General features: G+C 49.7%; 1 protein-coding gene across 3 annotated transcripts in view; it reads left to right on the forward strand.

Annotated features, from left to right (window-relative positions):
- The window catches only part of LOC135324208 (one cut domain family member 2-like), a 35737-nt gene extending 25694 nt beyond the window's left edge, over positions 1-10043 (forward strand). The window contains exons 2-3 of one of the 3 annotated variants that reach the window (XR_010385566.1): positions 45-7425; positions 7465-10043. Coding sequence is in view for 1 of the 3 variants with exons in the window: in XM_064499965.1 (XP_064356035.1) it covers positions 45-331 (287 nt within the window). In the remaining 2 variants the exon portion in view is untranslated. Of the gene's footprint in view, positions 1-44 lie in introns of all 3 variants that reach the window. The other 2 variants (XR_010385565.1, XM_064499965.1) reach the window with 2 other exon arrangements.
- Positions 10044-19101: the final 9058 nt, after the last annotated feature.

Raw genomic sequence — 19101 nt, forward strand, 5'->3', positions numbered from 1 at the left:
CTGTCTGCCCCCCCCCCCCCCCCCCCGGCCACCCCGCTCCCCAGCATGCAAACGCAAAGAGCAGGAACCGAGCAAAGAGAGGAGCAACTCCCAGAAGAAATCCCGCCTGGTTTTCACCGACCTGCAGCGCCGAACACTGTTCGCCATCTTCAAGGAGAACAAGCGCCCGTCCAAGGAAATGCAGATCACCATCTCCCAGCAGCTGGGCCTGGAGCTCACCACCGTCAGCAACTTCTTCATGAACGCGCGGCGGCGCAGCCTGGAGAAGTGGCAGGACGATCTCGGCACGGGGGGCCCCGCCGCCGCCCCCAGCACTTGCACCAAGGCGTGAAGCAACGAGCCGCCGGCAGAGCGCGCGCAGCGGGGCCCTTCACTGGTCACTCGAAAGCACAATTCTCCTGCAAACGAAGTCGAGCCTAGCTGTAAGCAGAGGACACTTTTTACGGCTTTTAGTCAGTTCTAGAAGGCGCAAGTCGAAAATTAACCTCTTGCTATATAATGTTACGCTCAGGACGGGCTAAGCGGCTCTGCAAAGCAAACCGGTCGCTCGTGGCAGGAGTTTCTGCCGAGGCCTGAGGCCCCCCGCGTCGAGGAGGGCGAGCGCGGTGGAGCCGCGGCTCCGCGGTTGGCTCTCGGGCTGCTTAGCCTCGTCACCCCGCGACACACCAAAGCTCACAGCCATAGCATGACAACCCGAGAACTGAGCACAAACTTCCACACACACACACACACACACACACACACACACACCCGCTAAGGAACCCAAGAACCAGTTCCTAAAACTCAGGCATGGTTTTGTTAAGTGTTTTAGAAAGAAAAATGATCAAATTTAAGTTTTTGTTCGGAATTTTTCTTTTTTTACTTTTTTTAATTTAATCAGTGAACATAGCTTGATCTTGGATCAGAAAGATTCAGTTCACTTGAGCTCAAAGTATCAAGCACAAAGACAATAGCTATAGAAACAGGTACGGTCCGGACTCGCTACAGCGGTTCTGTAAAGATGCATTCTAACTTACAAAGTTTTAGCGAACAAGTAAGTGACTATACAAGTCTCAAGCACAGTCTGCAGTTTGTCACAAGTTCTGTGTTTGTACACAATGCAGATGCATACTCAGGAGGTCAATTTAACTGCTACAGTACATGGAGCAAACACAAGATTTTTGAAAGATCTAGATTTTTTTAGGTCATTAATATGTCCTTTTTAGTTACCAGGAATCTAGTTTCTCCTTTATAACGTCATTGTTACGGAAACACACTTAGTGTTGGATGTGTTTTTGTTCATTTTATCAAAATCTGTATTGGAGTTTTATGGTACTTTCAAGCAGGAAAAAAGAAAAAAACAGAAACAAGCCCTTCAGATGCCATTGACCATTTTAGATGTGCTGCATATGATTTCGATAGGCCGTCTAAATCCAAATCGTCTGAACCATTAAGTTCCTTTTACCCAGTCCATGCAGCCTGCCGAGAACACAGCACACCAAAGAGACAGGACACCGCAAGCCAAAGATATTTGTACCTTGCCATTTCTTTCATCCTCGTTAGCGCTGGTCGTCGTTTTAGGAACCAGAAAGCCTCACCAACTCCGCACGACGTACAAAGCCCTCGCGGTCGTTTGCTGTCCGACCGAGCAGAACGGCCGCCGGCGCAGCGCTGAGCGGAGCCGCCGCGGCCGCACGGCCGGCAGCCGCCGTCGGCCTCCGAGCATCCATCCCTCCCACCCCTGAAATGGTCACGGTCACTTGATGTGCGTATGTACCAGTGAATGGCCCCTTTCGAACACCCTCCCGGTGTTCAGAAGTAAGCCAAACGCTGTAACGATTCTCTAAAGACACTTGAGACTTTTTTTATGTACTACTTAATCGAAACCAAAGAAACTTTTTCTGCACCTACTTCTTCTGCAACAAACTGTTCCATTTAAAGAAATAAAATAAAGAATAAGAAGCAAGGAAGCACGTCAGGAAACAACCAAGCAACACACTGTGTTTTGACAGACATCTTGGACATTTTCGGAAGCAGATTTCAAAGAAAGGGTTGACAAGAGCGAAAACAAAGTAAAGCCAGTATGATTGCTGCTTCATTTGACAACTCAGTAGTCTTAAAGTTGAAGATTGTCTTTAATTTGTGCCTATGCAGTTTTTTCAAAGAACAAGGAACAGAGCAACCAAAACCTCAACAGCTACAATACCAAAGATGAGGATTCTCACAACTTTTATTTCAGTTCATTTTTCTCCTCTTGCACGACTGAAATGCGTATAGCACCATTGATCTGTGTGAAGGTAATCGATTCTGTTTCTTTGAGCAACCAAAAGGGTGGGTTTTATTTATTTTTTTCCTGTTTCTACCCAACGTGGGCTCCTTCAGAGCTCCATGGACTCCAAGTATAAGATGTTGGGATACTAAACTACTCTGTCTTCTCTGTCCAGAAACGTGTATGAAAAATGTGTCAGCTGGATATTGTTTGATCAGCTAGAGTTGGTCTCTTGTATGTTTAGAGCTTTAAACCCCCACCCTTCCATATGTGAAAAAGGGTTTAATAGCCACATCCTCATTCTCTCCCCCAGGGATAAAACCTGCTGTATGTGTACCGGTTTGTTTATTGCAGGTACTGGATGCCATTAGAGTCTGGCTCATGAAGACCAGATCCTGATCTGAACTGAAATTGAGGTTTCAGCAATCCATGTGGCAATTCGATAAGTCATTTTGACATATTATGCTGGTTGGTCAAAGTCATGATGACCCAAATCATGACAGTCAGACCTAGACCCAAATTTGACCTTCAGAACTGGAGCAGAGTTGTACCCGGTGTATCATTCTGCTCCATCTCTGCATTTAAATGAAGGCTTCTTTTTAGCTAATCTGCAAAATTATCGCAGTCACTTTCCGGTTTTTACATTTAACAAAACGAACAAAAAATAAAAAGCCTTTTCTGCTCAGGACAGTTAAGTTCTCTGAAAAATTCGACATCCTCACAACAACTAAACTGACAGCACGTACCAGCTCTGGGACTCAAAACATCCTTAAACGTAGCTTTCCCAGAGAGATCATACGTGATTCAAAAATGAACCAAAGAAGCCTCATGATCAGACATGGGAAAAAATGTTCAGGTCTGGGCTGATGCATGTCAATGTCTCCAAGTGTTTGAGATGAAAGTTAGGGCCCAGCTGAGGTGTTTCATTCATATTTAAACTCTACATTCGTTCACATCGAAGAGAGTCCATCCAAACCAACCTCTACATCTATATTTTGAATGTGGCATTGACCACATCAATTATTTCTCATCCTGAAAGTGTTTTACTGCATTTCCTAGCAGTATTATGCAATGCTGTTTTTCAGATTGTTTGTCTCATACTCCATTCCATAATGCCTTTGCAGTCACGTAAAGGAGAGAAACGCAATGCTAGCAGAAACACAGAATATATTAAATTTCCTAGCTTTCGTTACCTTACTGCAGTTGCAAGGAAGAGAAGTGAGTCTTGGACAGGAAAGAATCTCAGGCATTAGCTAAGGAATGTGTTTGAAAGCAGGTGTCCATGCCAAAGTACATTTTCCACGTGGGACACTCTAAAATTAAACACATCCACAGACGGCTACATCCTGCCTCTTGCATGCCGCGTTCCCCGGGGGCAAAGAGAAACGCGCCACGTTCTTCTCGTGGGGTTTTCCTCACTGTAATGCTGGGCAGTCTGGAGCTTTTGAAGCAAAAGAAGAGTAAAGGGTGAGTGAGCGCTCGCAAAGACAGGTCCTTTTCGCATCCCGCTTCGCGAAACCCGGAGAACTCCCCAGCACCTTAGGCTGTATCCCTGCGTGGCAGCCGGGCACCGGGCCGGGTGCCGGCACCTGGACCACCAGCCGCAGCACTGCATCTCCCCGCGCGTGGCTGCTGGAGAGCATCAGGCCTGCGGCTGCCTCAGGCCGGAAAGTGCAGTGCCCAAAGACCTAGCTAGTTCTCAGGCTTTGTTCTCCTCCTCTCAGCAGCAAAAAAATGCAGCAAGTGCCCAATCCCGTGTGGAAAGCAGACGCTAGAAACCCACGCCTGAGCCTCGGGGCCAGCGAGGGACCTCCAGCTGCCGAGAGTGCCGGAGAACAAGCAGCCAGGGAGGAGCAGAGGACTTTTTTTAATGTTTTAATTTGAGTTCACACCAATAGCTGTAATTGTAGCAAAAGCAGAAATTTCCAGGGCAAATATTGAATCGTAAAAAATCGAATTGTAAAAAACCCTTCAATGAGATTTTTAGTTTTCTCCAAATTTTGGAAGTTCTTGTTACACAGTATAATGGCTTAAATTCTTGCCTTGATCTTTCAGATGTTGATCTGCAATCTCACAGTGGAAACCATATAATTATACTGACCAAATAGTACCGAGGATGAAGGTTACTGCCGTAGTGCAGTATCGGCTTGGCACAACGCGTGAGGTTTCTCTGTGCTGACGATTGCAAATACAACAACACCCATGTTTCCTCCCTACGCCTATCTGTCAAAAATCGTGTTGACATCTAGAAATACCGCTGCATTTCTTATCCATGCATCTTTCATGGCCCCATGTTGTGTCTTCCATTTCACTGTCAACCGTTGCAGGCTTTTATGTAGCAGCTAACTCGGAAAAGGAGCGTCAAGAGCATATACTGTGGGTGGCTCTATTTGTATGTACACCTATGAGCAGAATACATACGATATTCTGTTCATACTAAAAAAACCTCAAATGGATACGCTATGTTTATATACACCATTTGTTTGTGAATCTATATAGCTGTGTAATGTAACTCATTCTTTTTAGTTTATTTATTCTGCTATGAAAGACTAGTATGTACCGATAGTATCCCAGCATCTTCTCCGCTGCGTACTTGGAGTTACTATCATGGGCACATCCAAGATGAATTCAACTTTCAAGAAACCTTGGATATTGTTTAATCATCTGTGAAGGAACAAAGAATGTGCTTGATTACTTCGGTTGAATAGCTTTATTCTGGATCTCTCTTAATGAAAGCTAAATCCAAAGACCTGAGAAGGACTAAACCAGCAAACTACACTCAAACCTGCTGAAGGGAATAGGGATCTCCCCTTCCAAAACAGGACACGGTAATGACACAGTATTGGAAAGGGTGTGCTAGCTTCGGAAAAAATACAATGTTTTTCTTGCTTGTCACAATTCCTACGTATTTTTCAGACATGAGGATACTTTACACTTGGCCTCCTTTATATTTATTAAGGGGAATTTTTATTGTTTAAATTTTTTTTAAATGCAGAGCTTAAAATGGTTTTATTTTTTTCCGGACGCTTGTGGGTTTTAACCCAATATATTATCTATCAATAATGTAATTTATTTAATTTAATCTTAGAGTAGGTCCTGAAATCTCTGTTCAGTCTAAATCCCATGTAGTTTCATTCTATCTTTAAACTTCAATGGGAGTTTTGCCTGAATACGGATTACAGGATCAAGCTCAAATGTTAGTTTTGTGTAACTATTTAATTCAATCATTTCTGAATTTGGTGTTAATTTTGCTTCTTTATCAATTTTAGTGTTGTAGTGCATCAGAGATGCCAAGGCTATGTTAGTAAATACACTTAAAAGTAGTATTGCTTCATAAAGCAGCCAAGTTCTGTTACAGACAGGAGGAAAACAACAAGTTACATAAATCAGGAGTCTAATTTTAATTTCTTCTTTTAATTGATTTTAATTGCTTAAACATCAAAATTTAAATTATTTAAGTTAACCCCTTCCCATCTGATTAGAAAGTGGGACATACCTTTATTATGGCACATAAAGCCTTCATAATAACTTATTTATTTAACTTATTCATCATCATCCCAGGATGCCCTTGTATAGTTTTTATTTTTTATTTAGAGTGACTTTTAAAGCACTACAGTTGATTTTCTGTCAGAACAACAGAGCGAATTTTGAGGACAAGCAATGAATATCCAACCTAAAACCGTGCGTTCAGAAACAATGGGGAAAAAAGACACTGAGATACTTTGCCTGAACTTTGTGGCTTCTTAAAACTTAAGCTGGGGGAAAAATAATACATGACAAGCAAAAAGAGAGAAACCCTTAAACTAGCTGCTTCCAAGAATGAACTTCTGTGTGTGTAAAAAAAAGAAAAAAGAAAAAAAAAGGAAAAAAGAAAAAAAGAAAAAACCTTTCTATTTCTAGTGAGAACCAAAGAGGCTACCTCACTGACTTTTTCCATTTGTAATTTTAATCGTGTTGATGATACCAAAGATACCAAAGATTTCTTTCTCTGTGCGGTCTGCATTTTGCTTGTGCTCTCCTATAGTTTTAACCTTTCTCTCCTACATACAGTAATGTACAGCTGCAACCCAGACACCCCAAAGAAACACTTACCGTGGGAGCTGCTAATTCTGGTGCCGACATTTTCTGTGTTTGCCTTCGGCCTTTCTGCCAGCCACAAACGTCCAAGGCCAAGCAGAGCGAGCTCGGAGACGTGGCGCCCGTTCACGTCCCTCCCCACTAGCCAAATTCCAGTCGTTGGAGCAGTTGCGTCGACTTAGCAGACGAAATCCAGGTTTTGCTCAACAGCAGTTAGGGAGCAGCTCTCCTTGCTTGGGGAGCTCTGTGTTTCGGCAGGTGCAGAGGTCGTGCTTCGGCATTTATGGGTTCTGCATGTGCGTCAGTGGCAGAATTTAGGTCAGGACCGATCCGATGCTTGAAAATAATGCGGAGAGGCTCCCTGGCCTCTTTAACCGCTGGAGATGTCTGTAATCAGGCAAGACGAGTCCCACCTGGGGCTCTCAGGCACAGGGGGAGAAACGACCAAGAGGAGCGTTGTCTCTGGCCAACGCCGGTGCCCAGCAACCCCGGTGGGAACGACCCGCTTGCAGCCGTGCCAGGGCCGGGCCGGGCGGGATGCCTGGTTGCGGGGAGCAGCGTGCCGCGGGCCGCCTTCGCCCCGCCGCGGGGCCCCGGGGCAGGGTGGCCACGTGCTGCCGAGCTGCTGCCCCGCACGCCAGCCCCGCAGAGCGCGAAGGCTGCTCTCCCCTGCTCATCCTCTTGTTGCTGTTTACAACTACGGTTCTCCTATGCAAATCAATTCGTTATTTTTCTCAAGTTGTCAATGAAGCAAAGATACATTCAGCTCCATTAGTATCATGTCCCTAAGTGATTACTTCAAAGAAGTTGGTTGTTTCTCTTTGCAGAGTAAATGGAGCCCTTTGTATTTGCTTCTTTTATCCTTTTTATACGATTGAATAGAGTGATCTGATGAGCCAAATCCGCCCTTCACCACCGCTTGCCGTCGACGTTACTCTGCACCTCTCCAGCTTTAGGCACAGGGTGAAGCTCAGCGCTCGATCAGGAGCCCTCGCGGTCCTCCTGCGACTGGGAGAGCCGGTCCCTCTGTAAAACCAACAAGAACATGCTACACAGGGGTTGGTAGACAGGTTAAAAAACCCAACTCAGTCAGATTTCAGGTGTGGCCGGGCTGGAAAGCTGGCTTATGAACTATCCAGGTGTGTCAACCCGGAAACCTGCAGCGCTGCATGGGCGCAGACCCCTGGTTTCGCGGCGAGGATCAGGGCGAGTGACGCCGCAGCCCAACGCTGGGCCTCCTGCGTGGGTGGGGTTTTGCCCGGGGGGAGGCCGGGGGGGCCACCCCCACCTCCGCAGCGGTGCCGGGACGGCGGGGGGACACCCGCGCCTGCCGCTAACGGGCTGCCTGAGCAACACCGTCTGGGTTTACACACGCTAATTACCATTACCCACAGCCCGACGCAAAAGCTCCACTTCAATTAAATGTTGCCTTTTATTTCCTATTTCATTTCATTTTGAAGTCTGTATTCGAAAAGATAGAGACTTGACAAGTGTGCTTTTTATAACTATAAATATATATTCCTTCAATAAAAAGCTATAACGATTCTCAGGATGCCTTCTAGGTGTGGAGGAGACGGTCTGTCGCTGGCGCTGGGCGAAACCCGCCCGGCCGTGCCCCCCCGTCACCCCTCGCCCCGCAGGGAACGGCCGCAGGCTGGACACAGAAAATGCTCAGAATTGGCAGGATCCTCTGCAGCAATCGCGTTTCTTACCAGACTCATGCTTCACTTGCAAAGTGTGACATAACCACGGGACGAGTGCCTTGCTTGAACCAAAGCAACGATTTTGCCAGTCTAGACCTCTCTGTGCTTTTTTTTATTCTTCCTGTGAATACCTCAGCTTCAACTGGGCCGCCGTCACGTACCTGGTGGGCTTATTGTACTGTGGTGCTTTGCAATGCAACCCTGCAGAGAACAAGGTTCGGAATAATACCAAAGGTCCTTCTCCTCCTCCTCCTCCTCCTCCTCCCGTCCTCCGCCTCCTCCTCCTCCTTCCTCCTCCTCCTCCTCCTCCCGTCCTCCGCCTCCTCCTCCTTCCTCCTCCTCCTCCTCCCGTCCTCCGCCTCCTCCTCCTCCTCCTCCTCCTCCGCTCCTCGTCCTTCTCCTCCTTCCCCTCTCCTCTCGTCCTTGTCCTCCTCCTCCCCTCCCTCTCCCTCCCCTCTCCCCTCCTCTCCCCTCCCTCTCCCCTCCCTCTCCCCTCCCTCTCCCCTCCCTGTCCCCTCCCTCTCCCCCTCCCTCTCCCCTCCTCTCCCCTCCTCCTCTTTTCTATTTCTTCATGGTTCCAAAGCTTTAATATAAAACTGGGCATGTTGGCAACGCAGACCGTGCAATCCCTTACCGAATTTTCTCAGATATACCTCATAGATAATAGTTGTTTAGAGTAATGTTATTATAGCGTATGTAATAAATTATTCACTGTTTCTTTTTGGTAACTGTGATTTAAAAAAAAAAAAAAAGCTTTATACGTTTTAGGTTGTGCTTTTGTAATAGACAAAAAAGGTGCGCTTAAAAATGTCCGTCAGTCTTTCTTCCCGTTGGATTTTTTTGTTGTTGTTTATTACGGATTGGGGAAAAGTTGCAGAATGAGCCCAAAGTTTACAGTTTCATATTTTGCTGAAGAAACAATCTGTGTTAATTTGCTCTGTTGAAAAAAAAAAGAAAAAAAAAGATTATTTTCTACATTTGTGCTACTTGGTCTGAACAGCTAATTGTTCTGTGTTACGGTGTAGTATTATAATTAGCAACTGCCAATCAGTGCTATCATTTTTATGCATGAGGCAAAAATCTTAGCAGTGTGATGCATCGTGGTTCTTAATGGCAACTTCCTTTTTTAAATTTGAAAATAGATCTTTTGGTTTGATGGTATTTATTTATGCATGGGAGCCTGTTATCTGTTAGCAGTTGTGGAACAGTTGTGTATACATGTGAACTGTGAAAACATGCACAGTTTTGCCTCATACAATTAAATACCGATATTTAGATCTATTTTGATCTATGTTTTAAATGCAACTGAGTCAAATTGAATTCCAGTTAAATTTAATTTCTATCTATCAGAGGAAAAGTTTGACCAACTGGCAGTTTTTTCGAGCCAATTTAATTTATAGTGGGTCACTTGAAAATACATGTCTTGATCAAAACTGAGCCAACTGTGCATTTTTTCCAAAGAAAAGGAGTTACTTTGGCTTTATGGCAGAGACCTCAAACACAACATGTAATAAGAGATGTAATAACGGAGCTTCGTATGAATTCCACGCCTCTTCTGTGGCTCATGCTCCGATTAATCATTTTGCGCTTGGTTTCGCCTAGTATTTTGCAGCAAGGTCAGCACGCGGCATGCGCCAAAAGACTTCAGTATTAGCAGATCTATTACGGCCACGCCGCCCGTCGCGACAGAGCAGACTGTCTCCGCGTCAGTCCCGGCGGCACGGCCACGGTCCCCTCGCGTCCCTTGGGCCTATGCAACCGATTCGGTCCCCCGACCCCGAAGCGCAGTGCTCGGTCCGTTTAGCTCTTCCTCGGAGGGAAACAGACCCTGTCCCTTGCAGTTCGCGCAGGACACCGCCACCGCTTACCGCCCTCCACTCTGGGCCAATATTGGTTAGAACCTTTTACACCCCACTGGAGTTGTCCCTCATCTCATAAACTAGTTTCACTTCCAAGAACCCCCCAAATTTTACAGTACCGCTATTGGACTGGCAAGTTTATTGTCCTTTACATCTGGGTCCAGCTTCGAATGTTTGACGTAACCCTAATTCACTGATCACCCTTAAGCATAAAGCCAAATCGACTGCTAAATACACTTTACTTTGCCTAGAAGAGTGCAGCTTGGGGAAGAGGAAGTACAAAAGTCGCAGTCTTCTAGCAAGCCATCCGGAGTTAACGTCGCTAGAGTGTTTATATTGTCTGTCACTAAGGGTATATTAGAGATGTGCTTTCATTAGTGCAAAGAAACATATTTTTATTTGGCCTTATAAAGTAGATTGTGATAATGAAAGCTTTGTAATATAGTCTGTTTATTTTTTTTCTTATTTATCTGCCAAAGACAGTAATGGATACAAGAATTTTAAATAGGTTCTTTTGTAAGACAGTTAATGATTGTAATAGTGTTCAATCTTCCAAAAAGCTTTATATGTTCTTCCGCAATAAGCAGAATCAATGTGTGTTTCAGCAGACTCAACTCATGCTAACAGACCCAAAATCTATTCGTACAAAACAGTTGTTTTCGTGTCTACGCGTTAAGTTCACGTGCATTTTTCAATCCAAAGGAAACAAGGGGTATGTGAGACGATGACAATGTTCACTACTGTTCTCAACAGTAGACGGTCCAACTTACTAAAATTTGCCAAGGTACTTGTATTATGAAATTTAAGGTATATTTTATTATGCCATTTTATGTCATTTTTTAACTTTGTGGAAGGTGATATGTTGAACTGAGTGTAAGCTGAGTTTTTCAGACAAATAAAGTAGCTAAAGAGTGAATGTTATTTTATCATTAAAGGGTTTTTACTCAATGATTTGTGCCAATAGATGTCCTTTATCTTAATGACAAGTATTGCATTGTTTTCAAATTTTTATTTATAGCTATTGATGTAAAAACCACACACACATATTATTTGCCAAAGTTCAATAAAGGAGGAAAACAACATTTTTGGCCTCTTTGTGCAGTGAAAAGTCCCTGTGATTTCAGGTGCCTTTGTAGTGACTAGCTGCTCACCCGGCGTGATCCTGCACCGCTGGAGTAAGCGGGAGCCTCGGGACCGGTCAGGCTGCCAGCTGCCACGTCTTACAGCAGCCCGTAGAGCAGAGCAGAGTCGGACCAGCGCAGGCCCCCATCCTGAAGGGCTACCTTGCGCGTAGGATCGGGACACGTACGAGCAAAAGCACTCGAAAAACAAATCCGGCCCATTCGGCTTTGAGCACAGCCCACGTCGCGATGCCAGATTTGCATTTCGATAGAGTAAGGGGAAATCAGAGCCTAGGGAAAGGCACTCTAACTTGTCTCCGGCTGGTCCTTCCTGCAGCCCCTCTCTGCCGGCCCTCGCCTTGGCCAGGCTTCCCGGCGGTTTGTCCTGTGCTGCACAGCGCAGACGCCGACCGCGGCGCAGCTGCTCGGGGCCTCCGCAGGACAAGGACGTGGGGCTTAGCCATGACAGTGCCCACGGCGGCCCGTAAAGAAAAGCTATATAATGACGCAGACGGATTTAAAATGAAACCAAACGCTTGTGTCGAGTCCCTTCATAGCCCTTGAGAAGGGGGGGACCCGGTGACTTTGCCGCAGGGAGGGGGAGGAAGAGCAGAAGACGGGAGACAGCGCCTGGCCCACGGCTCGTCCTGGTGCCCCAGGAGGTCCCCGTGCTGCCGAGGGCCGACGCCAGGGGCACTGCTGCCGCAGGGCAGCGGCGGGACGCGACCCTTCCCCGGGCCCGCTCTCCGCCCGCCCGTGGGAGCTGCACGTCCCGCAGCGCGCGCCACGCGTCTGGGCCTCGCTGCCGGCCCCGGCGGAGGGAGCTGGGTTCGAGGCGGGCGGGCGGGAAGAGCCTTAGCCGCGGCGGGTGGACGCGGAGCCGGGTCACGCGTGCGCGAAATCCCCGCTGGGCCTGGTCGTGGTGCGCTGGGCCGGGCGCAGAAAGGGTTCGCTCGCGTGAGGGACCAAACGTCCTTCGGTGACAGCAGCCGACGCCACCGCCACCGCTCAGGGCCAGGCAGCTGCAGAGGGACCCAGCAAAGACAGAGGCCGTAAACCTCGTCTTCTTGATCCTTCCAGTGGCCTCTGGCTTCCCCCAAAATTCCCCCAAATGGTCCAGTCAGTAGCAGCTTGCTCTCTACGTTACAGCAGTCAGTACATTCGGTGAAGAACAAGTCACCTCGTGTTTCTGTAAATCGCGGAATTACCTGATGCTGTGCATCCTAAATTGCCATGACATGAAGTGAGTTATCACACAGTTATCCGCAGAAGCAGCACCAACAGGAGAGGCAGCAGAGGTGTCAGGAGGTTCCTCTAGCCGAAATTTCCTGACAAGGAGACTGTAACAGATTTCGCTGCCATTTGATTCCCCTTGAGTTATTGCTCAAGGTTCCTCTCACTGATCTTCATCCGGATCCAAGGGAGCCATATGCCATTTTTCTGTAACTTCTTCAATAGCTTCTGGCGTATGCAAAAGGAAATAAGGAATGAAAAGCCAGGCACCAAAAGTTCAGTTGAATATTCATTTTACTCTAGCTATGGACAAGTCTTTTGTTCTCCTTGAGTTGTCTTGTCACAAATAGATCAAATGCAAAAATAAATGAACAAGGAAAGGCACTTTTTCCTTAAGAAGAGGTGTTTCTATCTCCCCCCCCCCAAAAAAAAAAAAAAAAAAAAAACATAAAAATAGCCCTCTCCTGCCTTAGTCCTTTGGCTGAATTGGAAGATTCACCCCAAATGCCATTCCTCTGCTGTGGTCACGCACGAGGCACGGTGACCGCACCAGGGTGCCAGGAGGACTCTGCAGCAGTGCTAGGCAGCAGCGTTGGCCCGTCCACGAGGGCAGCCCCCGCGTTCCCCGCACAACTCGCCTGTAAGACGTCGCCAGCAGCTATTGCCAGAAAAAAAGGCGCTGTGGGTTTTATTATCTTGGATCTAACCTTAGGGCTGATTTTTAACCTTGGGGTTAATGAAATCACAGAGCAATTCATTTCCATGCTCATTCTCTTCGTATTCTTCTCTCGACGCTGTGAGCCAGATTCTGCCATTAATTAAATTTGTGCTGCTTCATTTAGCTTTGCTGAGCGGTTACCAGTGCAAATCCAAGCAGATCCGCACCTTCAGCGCTTTACTGTAGAGAGCCTAGGACGCTGCTTTAAAAGCCTCCTTTCCACCCTCGTCTTCTGGGCTCCTGGGCGCCTCGAGGCTCCCTGAGCAGATGGAGGAGACCGAGGCGTCCTTTGAGCCTCGCACTGTGAGCGACGCCTTCGCCACCGCCTCGGGGGTGCCAGCTTCCAGGGGGTCTGGGTGACGGCCCCGTCCGCCTCTTCCTTTCTGCTCCACCATTTCATCACAGCTACGACCACGAGGTCTTCCATGTGAAAGGAAACTCGAAGTCAAAACATCGACCTCACTGCAAACCTGCTGTCTTCATGCGGCCTTAGGCCAAAAAGCCAATTCACTGCAAAAAAATGTAGTGACAGGGTAGAGGCTGCCTGACAGACCTCGGGGCAAGAGGAGGAGCTCTGAAATTCCGCTTGAGAGCTCCATGTGAGCTTCTCGGTTAAGGATTCGAGGCAAACAGGCAGCTCCTGCGCCAGGGTATAACCTCTTCCTTCACACCCCCAAACACGCGGTCCCGAGGGCCTCCCCAACCCCTGCTGAAATCGGGGACCGCAGCCGCACGACAGCGCGGTCGGGCTCTGCACCGAGTTTCATACCGCGGAGCCCCGCTAAAGTGACGCCCAGAGTTTTAGCCCATATATTATTTGAAGATGCTTGCAAAAGACAGCACAACGCTATCCAAATTTCCTATTATTCTATTTTCGTTTAAAAATTTTAACAAAAAATTAAAACAATCTGCATTTTCATGGGAGCAGAAATGCAGCCCTGGCACGGGTGAACTCCCACTGCGGTCCTCACTTCTGCATCGGGACGGGCAATTGCCCCACGGCGGCTGCGTGGAAGCTGCAAGCGGGGATCCCTTCAGGGGGGTTCTTGCTGCACCAGCACCGTCCCCAAACCTGCCCCAACGCCGATGGCACCTAAGGTGCATCTGGAGAGCAGGGACCCTCCACGCACGGGAATTTAAACAAAACCCCTCAACATCAAGTTTTTAACAGTGTGACGTGTTTCAGCTGCTGCATTGGCTGAAGTGTGAGCACTGCTGTAGCTGCTGACGCACTGGGCACTTCAAGTCGTCCCCTAACTCCAGCCCTTTTGATGATTCAGTTGATGGCTGAGACGCTATGTTGCACTTGCTGTGTTATCAACACACCCGCCATCCTCCCGCTCTGGTGTCTCGTCCACAGCACTGCTGACACTGGGTGCTTCATACTTTTATTCCTATCGTTAAAGGGTAGTGCTGTGAATTCTGCAATTAACGTCAAATACACTACTTGAATTCACCGGCGGTGGATCACAGTTCCTCCTTGCCTTTACACCAAAGTGAACTGCGACAGTGCCTTCTCAGAAGACACGCTAGTCGCACTTCCGTAAAGTTGCCAATAAATAATAATGCTTTGGGGCTCCAAGATTCAGCGACTTTGACTGTTGAACAAGATATATGAGTCTCCTGGTAGAAAATTATTTTTGTTATAGTGAAGTCATGATCTGCATGGAAGGAAACACCAAATGGCACTGGCGAGCGGGAGGGAGGCGGCAGCAGAGGCCATCGCCCACGGGGACGGCAGCTCACGGCGTTTCGCAGAGAGCCTGGGCTAGCGCGGCCCTTGCAGACCCGGGTCCGGCCCAGGCAGAGCTCGTCCCGCCAGGGCGCGAGGGAAGGGCCGGCCGGGAGGGTTCTCCTCCGCCGTCCGGGTGCGAAGCCGCCCTCCCCCGGCACGGCTGCAGGCTTTCTGCCGCGGCCAGCCGAGCTGCCCGACGGAGCGGTCCCTTCCGGGGAGCCCGGCAGCGAGGGCCACCGCAGGACCCACCTTTCCCGAGGAAGGGCTGGGACCGCGGGCGACCACCGCGGGGCAGAAAGCGCTTTGCCAGCAAAGCGAGACACAATAAAAGCGATTCCACCGAAACTGAGGCAGCCCGTCGTAGGTCGTTTCCACCTCACTTGCAGGATTACTCCCTCTGGGAATGCATCTTCCAGGCGCTTAGCAGCGGCCACATCTGCAAGGGGGGAAAGGGACCGTTTCACTGAGCTGACAAAAAGCTGAAAGCGACCGGAGCGTGCGGAGGGTTCAAGCCAGGCTGCACCACGCAGCAGCCCCCGGCCTTCGCCCTGGGGGGGTCGCAGACCCCCCCGCCAAAACGCCGCCGGGCCAAGCGGTGCCGGTGCCGCAGGCACGTGGCGCGGGGAGCACCGGGGATGCGGCCGGCTCCTCCCGTGCGAGACGAGGAGCGCGGCGCCCGCCCTGCCGGCACGCGCCACGGCTGCAGCCCCTGCACCCCCCCATTCTCCGGTGTCGCCCCAAAGCTTTGGAGGGTGAAAAAGAGCCAGGAAGCAGCTGTTTCCAGCCCCACTGAGCCCTGCCCCAAATACATCTTGTTCGGCAGCATGAACATACCGGGTAGGAAATCTTAAAACATTTATAACCTGGTGGTGCATGCGGTCGCGATGAACCAATTAGTGGGAAGACTCTGGGATGATCTCCTCTCGAAACATGCGCGTGAGGCTATTTCAGAGCCGCGGCAGAAGGAGTGCTTGGGAAGCGGCCAGGTTGGCTTCGTTTACATAAAAAGATTTTACTTCAAGCTAGTTGAGAAGCGGAAGTGTTCAGCAGAGGAACCCAACAGGCAGCACTGGATCCTTCAAATCTTCCTTTTGTCCCAGTTTTAACCGCGTTGGGGCTGTGCACGGTGGCCGTCCTGCACGGGCTGAGCACAGGTAGGGACCACGTCTTACACTGCTTTCTGAGGACGTTACAGCCCTTCCCGAGATTTTTCCTTCATTGATCTAAATTTACCGGCTTATGTTTGAACTGAATTTGGACCTGCAAAACACAGCAATATGATCCCCAAAAGGATGTTAAACAGTTGTACTTCTTTTTTTTGGAAGATCTCTAAATCTGCATTACAAGGGGACCACAGAAGACGAGCGCAGGAGCTGAGGCGTGTTTTGGTGGAGTCACGGGAGGGAAGGACCTTCATCTCTGAGACTGCCCTGTTCCTCTGCACAGATGGCAGCTGAAAACCTCCCGGGGCAAAAATCACTTTTTTGTCACTTTGTTGCTTCTGTCAGTTTAAGGTCAGGACATTTACACTCGGTTCCACGCTCAGGTTTTGCATGCCGCGTGGAGAGGATCGATTGCCCTGCCCATGTTTGAACAGTTTATTGCTGCGAATTCCCCTAGTCTCTCTCTTCCTGAATCCTACCAGGGCTCGCATGATTATTCCGAGATAAAATATTTTTAAAACACAGTTTTGTCACTAAAGTTAAAAAAGAAACACACAACGTTTATGGAAAATGAGTTTTTCTTACCGGTTGCATGTTTCCCATCGCCACGTGAAAAGCGCAGCTCTTGGTGTGTGAAACCTGACCGTGCGTTACTGCAATAACACGGTTTTACAACAGGTTCCCACTACAGTAACAGCTCTAACAGCACGACACACTATTAGTCGTCCGACAGCGGTGCCGGCGGAGGTGGCTTTGGACAGTCCTCCCGAGGGCTGGATGCGGGGCCCTAAATACCGCTCTGGAAAGGGTCGGTGAGGCCGCAAGCCAGGCTCCCGCCCACGCTCTCCTGCTCTCCCACCCGCGTCCTCGCCTGGCGCAGGTCTGCCGCGGCCCCGTAGCAAGCCCCCAGCTTGAGGCCGCGCGGGAGGACCAGAGCGCGCGGAGCGTCCCCGGAGCGCGGAGTGCGGAGCGCCTCGGCACGGGCCGTGGGCAGGGCTGCCGTCCCCGATCCCGCGGTGACGTGACTCCCGGAGCCGCTGCAGCCCGCTTAACGGACCTGCGAGGCGGATGGGATCCGTACGTGCTTCCGTAGCCAAGACCTCTGCACAGCTTTACCTGCCGCACCGGGAACAGCCCGGGGCTTTTCCACAGCCTCCGGCCGGCCGGCTCTGGAGCGTTCCTGCAGACCACCCCTGTCCGCCCGCAGCGCATCCCACAGACGGACATAACAGTCCTTTGCAAAGGAGGGTGAAGGACAGTCACCTCTGCTTACACGCAGGAAAACAGGGCAAAAAAATTGCTGACAGCAAAACAAGCAGTGCAAGTTCTCCGAGACGTCCCGCACGGAGCTCAGCCCTGAAGTTCAAGCACCCGAGACCGTGCTACAGGCAAGCACAGCAACAGAGCCCGGATCCTTCTCCATGCTCCGGCACGGCTACGTGGAGCTGAGAACAGCGGGCAGGAACACAGGCTCTAGGCTTCCAGACACCCCCTCCTCCCTTTGCAGGCAGCCCTGGCCTGTATCTCGAGATGCAGCACTGCAGATGCTGACGTTTAAGGGGCTTTGCCCCCACCCCCGGTAACTCATCTTTCCCATGGATCAATATAGGGGGAACCTCGCCTCTGGTTTGAAGACCAGAACAACACACACTGACTTGTCCTCAAAAATCACAGCAGTTCATTCCCCAAATAAGCCCTGTAAACCCGAGGCTGTAAAAGCCCCCACAGGCACTTCCAGGCCTTTCCCAGGGATCCCGACTCTTGGAAGCTTTGGCCTTTGACAGACACTCTTCTTTACAGATCTCTCCCTTCTGCACGCCTCACGCTGGCTAGAAGTTATTTGACACTTTTTTTTGCACCTAAAAGGCCACTTTTCCGTCTTTCACTCCTGGGAGCGTGCTGCAGGCCCCTCGGGGCAGGGTCTCCCCAGCCAGGGTAAAGGACGATGGGCGCTCAGTCCTGCAGGCGATTTCACAGGACCCGGACCCCGCGCATGCGCTTAATGATTCTCCACAAAACGCAGTTTCAAAGACGTAAACGGGAGGGGGCTGGAAAAGAGATCGCAAAGCGGCGTGAAAGCGTTCTCGTAATGGGTGACGCCTGAGATCGGTGTCGGTGGTGCTGCACATCCCGGCCCCGGGCGATCTCTCCCTGGAAACAACGCTCAGACTGCTCACACCCTGCTCTGAAAACTTCTCCTGCTTTCAGAAAACGTCGAATTACCTTCACCAAGGAAGTCTCCCGAGTACCCGCCTGCACAGAGGGCTCCACCGGACTCGACTCCAGAGAGGAAACCGGTTCTTGCTGCTGGCACACCTGGAAAGTGCCGGTATGGCAAGTCTCCTCTGCTGCATAACTTTCCATACGGTCATGGCCAGGCCTTTCCACGATCACTGCCTATATATGAGCATGTTCATCCCCCTTTACGGGCTGCCTGTGATCAAAATGCCACTTTTACCCACTGTCTCCTTGAGAAACCAACCAGGGTGCTCGGTCTAAGAGCAGCCCGTGTGGACCTCCTGGCCGGAACATTTAATCTCACATATAGGCAGAGGACGGAAAGAGCCCCTGCCCTGAACAAGTGGGTGGTATTTACTCTGCCTTTCGAGGCACTCCAAGGCTTAGCAACTCGGCGCAGAATACCGCAGTGAATCTGTCAAGATGAACTTTACGGTAATGATTGCCGTGTTTGACTCTAATGCGATCATGGCATGAATCACTTCTGAATGCAGATGAAGTGGCTGGGAAAGGAATTTTTTTACCTACGGTATTGATGTCTTTTTCAATCCAAATGGTCAGCCAACATTTGAAGCTGGTTTCTCTGTATTTTCCCGTGTACTTTCGGAGTCAACCCATCGCTTTTTCACGCCTAAGTTAGCGCCAGCCAATACCCATCTGCAGCCCCCGGCACAGGGCGTTCAAGGGCACAGCTCTGCTGTCGAGCAGAAGCAGCACAGCCACGCTGGCACTGCACCAGCCCGAAGCTAATCTCCCAGCTGAGTCTATCAGCTCGGGCTGCGCTTTCATTGATTGCGGCAGCCCGGCTCCTGGGCTGCGCGGAGCAGGGGCAGACCAAGCCCACACGTGCCTGCGGCGATCTGTGCAGGCAGGTCCTACGCTGTCCAGCAGCCCTGCGCTGAGCTCTGCTTCGGACGGAGGTACGGGCTCGACTACCGGATCTGCTCCCACTACCAACACCGAGCAGTGCGGAGCAAACCTACCGTTTCAGTAATGTTTGAGCCAA

This window comes from Dromaius novaehollandiae, chromosome W (genome assembly GCF_036370855.1).
Source record: "Dromaius novaehollandiae isolate bDroNov1 chromosome W, bDroNov1.hap1, whole genome shotgun sequence".
Lineage (NCBI taxonomy): Eukaryota > Metazoa > Chordata > Aves > Casuariiformes > Dromaiidae > Dromaius > Dromaius novaehollandiae.